This window comes from Molothrus aeneus, chromosome 11, assembly GCF_037042795.1.
Source record: "Molothrus aeneus isolate 106 chromosome 11, BPBGC_Maene_1.0, whole genome shotgun sequence".
NCBI lineage: Eukaryota > Metazoa > Chordata > Aves > Passeriformes > Icteridae > Molothrus > Molothrus aeneus.
Genome location: NC_089656.1, coordinates 2,920,483 through 2,933,924, shown reverse-complemented (window position 1 = coordinate 2,933,924; position 13,442 = coordinate 2,920,483). Strand labels below are relative to the sequence as shown.

Genomic DNA, 13,442 nt, shown 5'->3' with positions numbered 1-13,442 from the left:
ATCTCAGCATTAACACATTACTGGTTCAAAATCATTTACCAGTGTTTAACCAAATGGACAAAGAAAAGGCAACACTTAGGTCCTACATCCAGTAACAGACAATTTTAATTGCTTTTGGGATCTCTGCAATTATTCTTCCTAGCAGACAGAAGAATAGCAGACAGTTTAAATTTTAGGGCCCTTTTCCCCTAAAGGAACAGGTGCAGGGATGAATTCAGTAAAAGAAACTGAAATTCTAATTATAGTGTCCAAGGCAGACACAGTAGAGCAGTCTGCCAAGACCTCTTTCATTAGCTAAATAACTTCAAACTCTTTCAAGAAGTGTAATCCATCAAGAGTTATGGAAGAATAGAAGGTAATTTTAAATAGGTGTAGTAGCTGTTTAAGTTATTTATTTTTTTTCAATTGAAAGACACAAATAATCTTTTCAAATGGTTGATGTGTGTGAAAAGAGCTAGCCAGGGAAGAATGAAAGTCCCAGAGAAAAAAGGTAATATACCTTGTAGACTTACAGAAGAGTGTTTATATAAGTAGTTGTTGTATGACATTTAAATCAAACTGGCATTTAAAAGCACCTGAGAAGAAATTCTGCTCTAGGGAAATTTTTGATTGCTAATGATTTCCAGAGCCAAAATCTCACTATTGGCACGTATAGCACGGCCAGTGAGTAAAATAAACACAAAGTTCAAAAATAAAGACAGAATGTAAACAATATTTTATTTTCCCTGTTACCTGGTGGTATGTGTAAATGCAGTTTGAGGCACTGACAAATTATAGGCATGAGAATATAGTATCTTAAGAAATTTAAACTGCTTAAATGGAACTAAGGGCTTTATTTGTCTTTTGAGCTACCTTGAGATCCTGATGACAAATACTGTGGTTTCTTTATATTCCCTTCCCTGGGTGCTGCTCTAGCCTGCTTACAAGCCTTTGAAAAATTACTGCCAAGAAACAACAGTAACTGATATATGATTGCTATTTTCTATTTTTTCATTATGCAAAGACTTTGAAAATTGAAAATACCACGTACAATCTAAAAATAAATGGACTTGACGATCAAAACCATGCTTTATGTGATAAATGCTGATGATCTAATGTAAATATTGATTCAAGAGAGGAGGCAATGTTTTCCTTAGATCTAGACACATCATTAGTGTATCAGTTAGGACCAGCCAAACACCTCATGGATGCCTGTACAGCACATTCTTTTCAACACTAGAGATATCTGCTGCTTTCTTATTGACTTCTCAGCAGCTGTAGAACACCCATCACATGTGTAATCTGAGCTCCTTGTGCAGGCTAAGTACAGGTACTGCTGCCTTGTAATTGCAGAAAAAATGTAATTGCACACAGCCCTTCATAAGACACTTAAACACCCACTCATGCAGCCTTCAAGCACAACCAGACTAAAGGCAATGTTTAACCATAAACACAGTTTATTGGATGGCTTCAAACAACGAAAACAGCTATTTTATCAAGCTTCTGTAAATTACTGTAACTCCAGCAAGAGAGATATGCTACACTTAACCAAAAAATAATCACCCCTCATCAAATGCATGTTTGAAACAGATGAAGTACCACCTCAAAATAACAAAATAATACTTACAATGGCCTTCAAACACCAATGAACTCTCAGTCTCAACTGAATCCAAGCTACTCCATTGTCTCAGCTGTTGCTTTTCCCCCTGCTACAGAGCTATTATCTTTTTTTATTATAATTAGTATAAGAACTCTTACCTCTCCAGCTCGTATTCTTTCATTCCTACTTTTACAGCCTTCATTACCTGTAAGATACATATTAGCATGGGACCATCATAGCAGGAGGAAATCTCATATTTATAAATTTATGACTTATGACTATCTCCAGAGAAACCTATATTACAAAAATATCATCTGTACTTCATTTAAATTTACATCAGTACATGCATTTTAAAACTACACTAGAATCAAACACTTAAATCTTTAAAAATGCCTGCAGTCTCCAGCAATAAAGCAAGTTTAATTGCCAAACTACTATATCCCAATGAAGTGCAGCCCACCAAAATACCAATGTTCAATTGTGAAAGCTGTGGTGAACAGGGCAGCAAGGCCTTTTGTTCTACTTAGGCAAAACAAAGCTAATGAACTGGATTAGCCTACAATGGGAGAGTCCCTTTTATAGTTTAAATCAATAGAAAACTCTTGGAGTCAACACCAGTTTACAGGTCATAAATCTGATCCTTGTTCTCAGATTTGCTAAGAAAGTTTTATTATTTTATTTCTGTATTATAGAAGTTCTAGGCAGCTGCTCTACAGGAAAAAAGTACTCTCAGATGTGATAAGATTATTCAAGGATGACGAAAAACCAAGGAATATGAATGCAAAATAACTACCCTTTGAGTTTTCAATTTTACAATACTCATTTTAGCACATTCTTACCCTTCATAGTTTGGATATCTGAGGAGCAGGAGCCAAGACAAGCTGAGACAGCAACCTCACCAGCTGGTTTTACCTAGGCTCCCCCTGGTGACCTCATGGGCACATCTGCATTTCTGTATGGAGCACAGGACTGACACCCAGGCTGGTTTTGTCATGACCACCAGGACAGGGGTGCAGCTCCCCTGTGTAGTGCCTGGTCCAGCCTGAGAGCCTGGACCTGGCATTGCCACTCTGGTATGGCAACACAAGAGCAGGGCTCAGCAGTGCCCCAGGGACTCGCCCAGCTCTGAGGAGCACCCTGAGGAATCCTCTCCCTGTCCCACACTGTGCATGGAAAGAGACTCCCCCAGCCCACCAGGATCTGGGGACAGTCACCTGCTAGTCAAGCTTTTCAGAGCCGCACATGGGCCTGAATAATCTTGATCTTTTATTTCTCCATCGTGATGCAGGTATTTGTGCACACAGAACAGACTGACTGCAAGCAGGTCACCTTCTGCTGAGGTGAGCTCTTACCCAAACCCACACTTCATTTCTCACACATCACAAACGCACCGCTGCGTTCAAGGGCAATGCAAGGTACATTACTGGGCTGTAATAGGAGGGATATTATCCTCTTATTTCTATCCAGCCTTTCCATTATTTTATTACTAAGCAATTCTGGGTTGCTGGGGACATTTTCTGAGTACCACTGCTACACTAAGAGCAAAAATTATTAACAGTAAAGGATCCATTACCTCTTTATGAGCTTCACTGGAGATTTTATTGGTGTAGCGCAGAACTTCCAACTCCATGTCTGTCTTAATGACACGACTTCAAGAGAAGAACAACAGACAGCATGTTAGACTGCAACCCCACAGCTAAAGAATGCAAAATGAAAAAACCCTGAAAATAATATGCATCACCTATAATAAGATTAGATCAAGTACACCTCAAGAGCAAACAGCTATTACAGTATTCATGACAGCAAAGTATTGTTGGCATTGATTCAGCATTAGCAAAACAATCTTACAAAGCAAAGTCACAAGAATTTCAAATATCAGCCTGCCCTATTTAATACTTATAAACAAGTGGTTCAATCAACATTTTTTCAACTCTTCTACAATACATTAGGAACAAAACCAATGCAATTCTGCATTTGTCATAACTCTAACACTACTTCAAATGGAACACTTCTACAAGCATGCTTGATTTCCTTTTAAACACAATTTGAAACTATTTAACATATTCAAATTCCCAGAGCTTCAGAATTTCTGTTCACAATCCCAACTCCCACCTATTTGCAATACCTCAAAAGGTGGGCAAGGGGTGATGTGAAAAATGCTATTTTTGTTTGGTATTCAAAAACCCAAACCCCGAATTCAGAAACCACAGCAGCAGTAATTACAGCCATGACGTTCATCTTTCACGTGCTTCTGAAGGAAGATAAAAACCACAAAACCCCAAACAAACCAATGCCCTAAAAACCCCATCCTCCTCTTTGTGCCTTATGAGATACTGAATTCAGGTATGTTTATAAGCTTTGATACTCTCTTCTGAACTCATGTGAAAAATGCACGTTTAACTCCTCTCTACATGCATCTCTATCATGTATTTCAAATAAAAGCAGCTATTGAGTGTGACATGCACAGTAAAGCAGACACAGTTCCATAACCTCTATTAAACACCACATACTCCTTCCACTGTTAGACAAACTGAATTCCTGGTATTTTTCATGCCCATCTCAAAGGCAGCTGTGAAGTACATACTTACTGTTTACAAAGTACAGAACTACATCTGTTGAATTGCATGAAAATATTTCAATCATGTTTTCAAGCTGCACTCCAGGGTTTGCAGCAGTTACAAAGAATTATAACTGTTATACTTTGAAACTGCCACCAAGGCCCCTCTTTTTATGGTTTCATGCTCCTCCTCACACTGCCGTAGAAAACTATTTACTGTATTTCTGCTCTGTAGTTTGTTTTAATGAGTCCAGAAACAGGTTTCTCAGCCATCAGTGCCTCTGATGTGAGATTACAGCATTTCCCACAGACAGTGCATTACTACAGCACAGCCACTCCCTTCAAACAACTCTTCTGGCAAGAGTAAAGGTACCTTTGTAAAATCCTGATATTGGTCAGAACGCTTTTACAAACAGAAACACTGTAGAGAGGAGTGGATTGACTTAGTCAAATGGAAGATGACACAAAATAATCACTATGCAATTGAGAATGAGAAGTACAAGGTTTTAAAATGCACACCCAGGTGAAAAAATTACACTGGGATGGTAAAATCTGCTGACTCTGAGTGAGGAAACAAACTTCCACTCCTGTCTTTCAGCCAAGACATAAAAAAGAGTGGCTCAAATATATTTCTGTTAGAATGGGGCAGCAAAGGCTTATAGATTTTTAATTTTTTTTTAATCCTATTTCTTGGAAGACTGCATGTGCTAGCAGGGTAATTTAATACTTGTTTGATGTGCCTTTATATTACTTTCAGTATAAAGTACATATCCATGATCTGCAACTGCCCGAAAAAGAGGTTGTTTCATAATTCAGCTGTCTGATCTCTTTGTTGCAATCTGCTGGTAATAAAAGTTAGTAACTGCTGCACAGCAAGTGCAAACAGTGTTAGAAACCATTTCCCTTGGCTTGGGCACAAGGCTTCAGGATCAATGTATTTGTATTAGATCACAGCTTCTCAGGTATCTGTGTGAAAATAGGAATTCACACTCAGCCTCAGCCTGACTATTTATGCAATGCAGCTCCTTCATTTACACGAGGTCAGGCACCAAAATACTTCACAGAAAATATTTAGTCATTCTGAGACCAACAAACACCACTAGCGAAGGAGAGAAGGAAGGAGAGAAGGAAGGAGAGAAGGAAGGAGAGAAGGAAGGAGAGAAGGAAGGAGAGAAGGAAGGAGAGAAGGAAGGAGAGAAGGAAGGAGAGAAGGAAGGAGAGAAGGAAGGAGAGAAGGAAGGAGAGAAGGAAGGAGAGAAGGAAGGAGAGAAGGAAGGAGAGAAGGAAGGAGAGAAGGAAGGAGAGAAGGAAGGAGAGAAGGAAGGAGAGAAGGAAGGAGAGAAGGAAGGAGAGAAGGAAGGAGAGAAGGAAGGAGAGAAGGAAGGAGAGAAGGAAGGAGAGAAGGAAGGAGAGAAGGAAGGAGAGAAGGAAGGAGAGAAGGAAGGAGAGAAGGAAGGAGAGAAGGAAGGAGAGAAGGAAGGAGAGAAGGAAGGAGAGAAGGAAGGAGAGAAGGAAGGAGAGAAGGAAGGAGAGAAGGAAGGAGAGAAGGAAGGAGAGAAGGAAGGAGAGAAGGAAGGAGAGAAGGAAGGAGAGAAGGAAGGAGAGAAGGAAGGAGAGAAGGAAGGAGAGAAGGAAGGAGAGAAGGAAGGAGAGAAGGAAGGAGAGAAGGAAGGAGAGAAGGAAGGAGAGAAGGAAGGAGAGAAGGAAGGAGAGAAGGAAGGAGAGAAGGAAGGAGAGAAGGAAGGAGAGAAGGAAGGAGAGAAGGAAGGAGAGAAGGAAGGAGAGAAGGAAGGAGAGAAGGAAGGAGAGAAGGAAGGAGAGAAGGAAGGAGAGAAGGAAGGAGAGAAGGAAGGAGAGAAGGAAGGAGAGAAGGAAGGAGAGAAGGAAGGAGAGAAGGAAGGAGAGAAGGAAGGAGAGAAGGAAGGAGAGAAGGAAGGAGAGAAGGAAGGAGAGAAGGAAGGAGAGAAGGAAGGAGAGAAGGAAGGAGAGAAGGAAGGAGAGAAGGAAGGAGAGAAGGAAGGAGAGAAGGAAGGAGAGAAGGAAGGAGAGAAGGAAGGAGAGAAGGAAGGAGAGAAGGAAGGAGAGAAGGAAGGAGAGAAGGAAGGAGAGAAGGAAGGAGAGAAGGAAGGAGAGAAGGAAGGAGAGAAGGAAGGAGAGAAGGAAGGAGAGAAGGAAGGAGAGAAGGAAGGAGAGAAGGAAGGAGAGAAGGAAGGAGAGAAGGAAGGAGAGAAGGAAGGAGAGAAGGAAGGAGAGAAGGAAGGAGAGAAGGAAGGAGAGAAGGAAGGAGAGAAGGAAGGAGAGAAGGAAGGAGAGAAGGAAGGAGAGAAGGAAGGAGAGAAGGAAGGAGAGAAGGAAGGAGAGAAGGAAGGAGAGAAGGAAGGAGAGAAGGAAGGAGAGAAGGAAGGAGAGAAGGAAGGAGAGAAGGAAGGAGAGAAGGAAGGAGAGAAGGAAGGAGAGAAGGAAGGAGAGAAGGAAGGAGAGGCAGGATGTGCAGGGAGCAGGGTCAGCAGCCCCTGGGCTCCTGGGTTACAGTGGTACTGTTGATGGAGCTCCCACATCCTGCCTGGCTAAGCAGAAGAGCCTGGATTTCACCACCTTCTCAGTGTCTGGACCGTGCAAAAGGCAGCACCCTCCCAAGCCAGGTTTACAGCAGTGTTTGGCACTTCAGGGCAATCTTGTGTTGAGTGTCCACAGTTCTCATGATGTTTTCCCCCACTTCCAAAATAAGGACAGGAAGAAAATCCCACCTTTTATCATGAATGTGAACTTCAAAGTTCTATTAAAAACAGCTCTTAGACCAGTTACAGCCTCTGCATAAATGCATTAATATTTTAATGGGGAGAAATAATTTCCAGGCTCCAGCTAATGCAAATTGCCACAATGTACAGATTGCACATGTAAGGCACTCCTCAGATTAGCTGGGGGGCCACTCAGTGCAATCTAGTTGAAATAAAAGCACAAGTCTCTGAGTGTCAGGACTGACCTATAACTTTCACCTTCTTTCCCCCTCTCATTTTGCCAATGTAAAAGCATTTCTTCTTCCTCACTGTCCTTTTCCACACATTTTCTACTTTTATTTTCACTTAGCCATATGAGCAGCTGGTCTTTTCACCCACGTCAGTCATCCAGCAGGACAGAGAAACTTTAATATAAACAAGAATCATTTCAATCCTGAAAGTGCATTTGGGCATTTTAAATGTCTGGATATCAAATTACATGCATGACCTAATCAAGTGGTGGAGAGCACACAGAATTTGAGGCAATTATGAGGCTGAAACTCACATAACTCAACTGTATTTTCCTAAACCAGTGCATCCTCAAAGCTACATAAATTGGTTCTCCATGTGCATTGTGCAGCTCTGATAATGCTGCCAGAAGTATTTGTTTCCACTTATCAGATGAGTGCTTTATCAGCTGGCTTGTTTTGCTGCTTTTTGGTCCATGTGTGCAACCTTAATGTCTCCTTTCTGTGACACACATGGAAAACAACTGGGAATGTCCACTCCTCCTTTTCCTTCTGGAAATATCAGATTTACAGACCACCTAATACATAAGGATGATGCCCATGTGGGCAGACTTCACAGACCTACCTTATTTTTACCCTTTCTCACCTCTGCTGCTACCTTTCCACGTTTTATTTATAGAAATTTCTCTACCACAGTTGATACATTTATGCTCTTCTGCAATGCATAAAAACTTGCTAACTGGATTAGCATGAAAGGCAGCAAACACAGCAATGCCCATATGCAAAGGAGAGGCATCACAGTACAATTCTGAGAGACAGGTGAAGGAACACCAAAGACAGGAGTTCAAAAAAACGTTAAGAGGTTTAAAGCATAGACAGAAAAACCTCTGAAAACACAAAAAGCAAATGCACAGTTTTAAGATACTAACATACAGATCAGTTTTCACAAAGAAATATTTATAGCTTTCCATCACAATAATGCAAAAAACAGAACACAGGAAATCTTCCACGTAAAACTATCAAAGTTCATTTTCACTGGGTTTACAGGAAAATACAGTATATACAGGCACAAAGCTGCAAATTACTACATGTTTACTTCTAGCAGCAACAGGATTATGATAGACACTGGCAAATTACAGGAACAAAAGGCCATTTGGCCAAGTGTTGGTGTCAAAAAACCTCCTGATTGCTAAGGAGATAATTTAGACAAGTTTGAATTCTTTCTTCTGTTAGATGGCATTTCCTTTTCAAAACACTGCAATCAATACTTAACATATCCATGAAATTTGAAGTAGAAGCCGTTAAATTTAAAATGAAAGTTTTAAAATTTGTTTGGAAATACACCCACTCAATAAAACGAAAAAATATAAATAAAACACCATCTGCAAACTGCTGAAATCCAGTGTAAGCTTGAATTCTTCTGTTTCATCTTTAAGTTCCATAGCAAGTCAGAAAATTATGAGATCTTGAAACATTAAGCAAGAGAGGCAACAGATCCTTAACCACAAACACTTTGCCTCTTGTCATTTTTTCTGCATTTTATTAGAAGACTGTATAATACTAGAGCTGCCTTTTGTAGCTCCCAGTTCCCCCTGGCTGGTTCAGAAAGCTCAGCCATTTCATCTCTAGCTGGCAGTTTGACAGCATGGCATAGAGCAAAGTTTTTCTGACAAGTACCATGTAAAACACAGTAGTTCAGAGCATGCCAAATCTGAAATGAAATGCATCCCTGCAAGGAGATGATTCAAAGGATGCAATTTCTTACCCCAGAATATAACCCACAAGAATTCATCTTCCTAAAAGAAAAATGTTCTTAACTCTAAAAATATTGCTTTTCAAACAAACTTTCTTGGTTGGTAATTTGACATTCCAAGGAGATTTCTACTTTAGTAAGCTTTAATACGACCTGTCATTCACATGGTAATTTCACCAGACACTTAAATCCTAACAACCATCTTTAACATACTTCTGACTTAAAATGAATACCACCAAACTCAGTAAAACCTTTTAAAACATCTCTGAATACAAATCTGAACTTTCTCTTTACTTAGAATTCCCCTTCCTTGAAAGCCAGGTGTAGGGAGGGTGCATACCAAGCATCCCTCTTCAGTCAGGCTGCAGGAAGAACTGAATCAGAATTCCAGGCTGCCTCTCACAATTCACTGAAAAGATGATTCCTTCCACTCCAGCTCCAGGTGCTGCCTTTTCACTGCCTCAGTGCTCCACCTCTCTCAGCACAACCTCCAGGGCACTGACCTTATGTTTGTCCTTACCTGAGCTTCCTAAAGAAGACTTAATCACCCTTTAATTGAAACCACAGAGGGGAAAAGCTCATGACACCTTGGTAAGGTGGATGGAAACAAGCTGAAAGCTACCTTGGGAAAAAGTCTGGAGCCCTACTCCAAAGCCTTCTGCAGCTAAAATTGTCATCTCTGTCCCTCTTGTCCTGCTGTGTCTTCAGTGCAAAGCTGGGAAGTCAGACAGGCCCTCTCCAGGTCCTGTTCCTCACCCCTCTTAAACTCAGAAATCAAGCCCATAACATAACATAAGAAACAAACGTGCCTACGAAAATATAACATAACATGTAACGAACATAACATAACATAACTTCTCTGTTTAGGAAAAGGACTGGCACAAACTCTAGAATAGGCAGGACCTAAAGATCAGCCCCCCTGACACCCAGCAGCAGGTCATGAGTGCACTCCCCCAGCTCCAGGCACACCCACGACTCAGGGATGGAACAATGTCTGTCTACACAAAGCCTCCACACTTCCCTTCTGCAGCTTTATGTCCTGCCAAGCAATGAAAAATATCTGCTACAACAGATATGTGACCTTTTAACAACTCTAAATGTTCCAAAAATCACTGATGTTCAAATTACATCTCCACAGTTTTCAAGCTGGCAATTAGCTGTAGATGGAGACAGCAGAAGATGGTTCTCAGCATATGTGCTGAAAATAAGCATCAAAAACATAATATGTAGTAGCATGCAATACAATGCTCTGCCACAGTGGGAGCCAGAAGGTGCACCTGTGTTTTGTATTTTAAGCTTATCTGTCTTAACTAAGGATTTGCTTCCTCATTTCCAGATTAATCCACACACAAAAAAAAAAAAAGCTTAGATAAAAACCTAATTCATTAACAAAAATCCACTACTATGTTCTTTCATCCACTACTATGTTTCTTCAGTAATTTTCTAAATGGAAAACTAGAGAGCCTTAGTTGGAGCAATCCTGTGGACAAAGTCAGCAATGTTGACCAAAAGAGGAAAAGTAATAAAATGGAGCAGCTTTGCATTTAGTCACACATCTAGTTTGTTGGTTTCAGATAGGCTAAAGCAGAGTTCCCCAAGAATTACAAAGTACAGTTACATGAATAATTCAACAAAATTAAGGCTATTAAAATAAATCCTGGAGAAGAAATAACACCTCATTAAATACTACCTGTTTAGACAGAGTTTTGATCTACATTTGATTTCTGTTACTAGAACATAAATTCTCCTCAGTTCCTTTCCCATTCATACAAACTCATATTTACACAAATGTGACTTAAACCCTAAACACATCCTAGAGAAATGTGCACCCAGATAAAATGCTTAAGAAATGTTACATAAATTCTTTGGTTTTCAATGCTGTTACCTTGCCCTATTATTATGTTTGTCCATTATTTCCAGTCCATAAGATGAAATCAATTTAAAATTAAAACTCCTGTAGTAAAGTAGGAGGTTTCAGCTGAGGGAGCCCCTCTGAAGCAATGGTACAATATAAGCATGTTCAACACTACTCCAAGAGAAAGATTTTATGTAACTCACCATTCTGCAATTTCAGGATGAAGAATTTTGTTGTTCACATTAAATCTAAAAAAACACAAAGATATTAATATTAAAATGCAGCCAGCCACAACAGCAGAGACTACATATTCTTTTCTTTTTTTTAAACCATGTATTCTCTGAGGAAGTAAAGTGAAAAACAAGTATTGTATGAGAATTCAACAGAGAACCCAGGGAGAAGAATGCATTTAATATTGAAATACATGAAACTAAACCATATACATAATTTCAAGAATGTGCAGAAGCCACTGTAAGAGTATGTTTGAGACATGCTTATCACACTTCTTTTGGCAACAATAAAAGGCTGGGTTATCAGTTCACTGCTGTGGGGGGGACCAGCCTGACCTCCAGGCATTCATTCCAAATTATTCTGTGATTTTCACTTTGTTCCTCAAATACCCTTCAATGAAATTAAACCCAGCAAATTGCAGATTTCATCCTTTGTTTCATGCCTTCCCACTTCTGTGTGCACAGAAGGTGGCCATGTGATAAACAAGCTTGCTTTAGAGGATGGTGAAAAGGAAAATGACCTCTCCATGTCTTTTCCAATCTGCAGAAGAGGCAAAGCAGAAGCTCCACACTCGCCTTGGCCTCTGACACTTCACTATTTCTCTGTTTATTTTCTACATGAGCAATTCATGTAATCTTGGAGTGATTTTGAGGCTCTCTAAACAATAACACCACAGTGGCAAATAGAGCAAGCTGCTGAGTAATTAGGTGGAACACAAATGGATTTTCAAGCATTGTTTAAAGGGTTTTTTGCTTACAATTTAAATGCCTAAGGAGTGTTCTGCATCAAGGATATTTTTGTCTGCTCAGGACTGTTGGCTCTCCAGTTAGGGTGTTTAAGAGAATTAAAATGCTACAAGCTCCCAAAAGTTCTTCAAAAGAATGTTATGAGGCAACAGTTCCTTTTCCCACATTTTTGAAGGAAAAAAAAATTCAATCTATTCCAGGTTATTAACCATTCTTTATACCTCAGAAGGGACCAATGAAAGCACAAATCCAATGAAAAAAAAAATTCTTAGAAGTCACTTTTAATTGTGCAAGGGTCTTCCTGTGTCCTGAGAAAGCAGAAAAACGCCCTATATTTCTCTTTTTCAGAAACAGATGCTCATAAACTTATAAAACCCTACTAAGGAGAAGGCTAGTAGCTCAAACCAAAAACTTATTACAACATTCAACAAGGACAAGCTGTATGGTATTCAATATTATGGGTATTAATGGGAAATCACTGTAAAAACATCTCAAGACAAAAAGGCACTCACCAGTGACAGAATAATGCATCACTATATAACAAAATTGGTCACTTGGAAACAACAAAGTATCAGAAGGGCATATTTTCAATTTAATCATCACCATCTCAAAAATTATTACTTATGTAGACCAATGCAGAAATAATTCTACAGTGGAAGTAAAATGACAGGAAAATACAGATTTATACAGAAGAAAATATATGAATGACATAGTAAAATCAATCTATGAAGATTCTAAGAACCCAAAAGCCCGAGCTGCCTGTGTGGCTGGAGAACACCAACTGACACCACCACAGAACACCAAGACACAGAATTATGCTGCAGTGTAACAAGAGACAAAATCTACAAAATCTTTCAGTAATGTCATCAGTATCTCAGACAGAAAATTGATCAATGAAGGCAAATGTAAGGAGACAGTGCAGCACTGGAGAGTCCAACACCAGCTCTATGCAAATAGGAGTAAACTCTGGTTATTGTGAAATAACAAAAGAAAATAAAGCACAGGGAAGGGCAGCTACAGAAGGCAGCTGACTTTGACTCTGAAAATCCACATCTCAACAAACTGAATTGGTCACTTTAACCACAAACGCAAATGGATGAAATCAAAAGCAAAATAAATGAGCCAAATATGAACCTCATAAAAGAAGACTGTCTCACCTGAGCATTCAAAAAAGAGGGAAAAGTTGTACACTGGTGCAGACTTACAGCAGCTCACTCTTTAGAAAAGCCATTTCAGCTACAGCCCCTGGATTTTATCTTTCCTGGCCATGCCTCAGGTTTAGCTTTTATATTTTTCAGATTCTGTGCTGCTTTAGTGAGTAGTTCTGAGCTTCACATGAGGGGATGGTGAGCTCTGTGCACAGGGCAGGGAGATAAAACAATTCCTGCTCCAGCTGGGGACCAAGGACAAATGACCCAAATCTCAGCCCAGGAGCACAAACACCGTGGGCTGGAGAGAGAAAAACAAGGATGGGACTGCAGGGGCTAAAGCTGGAATGGGACAATGAACTGCAAGATGCAAATGGAGCAGAACTGATCCCAGGGAGAGACCCCGGGAGCGCTCGTGCATTTTGGGACCATTTTGGTTCATCTTGGGTGCAGGCCAAGGTGGATCCATTGAGGCCTTCTAATAAATCCCTGCTTTATTCTTCAGCTCCACCTAGCCTCTGTTCTAGGTCAGCCTTCACAAGGTATCAGGCTCTTCTTGAACTGTCTTTGTGCTGCCAGAAATCCAAGTATTGCTGGCTGGGACCACC

The 13,442-nt window shown here is 40.1% G+C and overlaps 1 protein-coding gene across 2 annotated transcripts in view; it reads right to left on the bottom strand.

The window, feature by feature from the left end:
- PEPD (peptidase D) overlaps positions 1–13,442 on the bottom strand; it is a 151,234-nt gene that overhangs the window by 104,951 nt on the left and 32,841 nt on the right. For both annotated transcript variants that reach the window (XM_066557774.1, XM_066557773.1), the window contains 3 exons: positions 10,913–10,957; positions 3,153–3,228; positions 1,738–1,784 (listed from right to left, as the gene is read on the bottom strand). In XM_066557774.1, the coding sequence (XP_066413871.1) occupies positions 1,738–1,784; positions 3,153–3,228; positions 10,913–10,957 (168 nt within the window). The remainder of the gene's footprint in view (positions 1–1,737; positions 1,785–3,152; positions 3,229–10,912; positions 10,958–13,442) is intronic.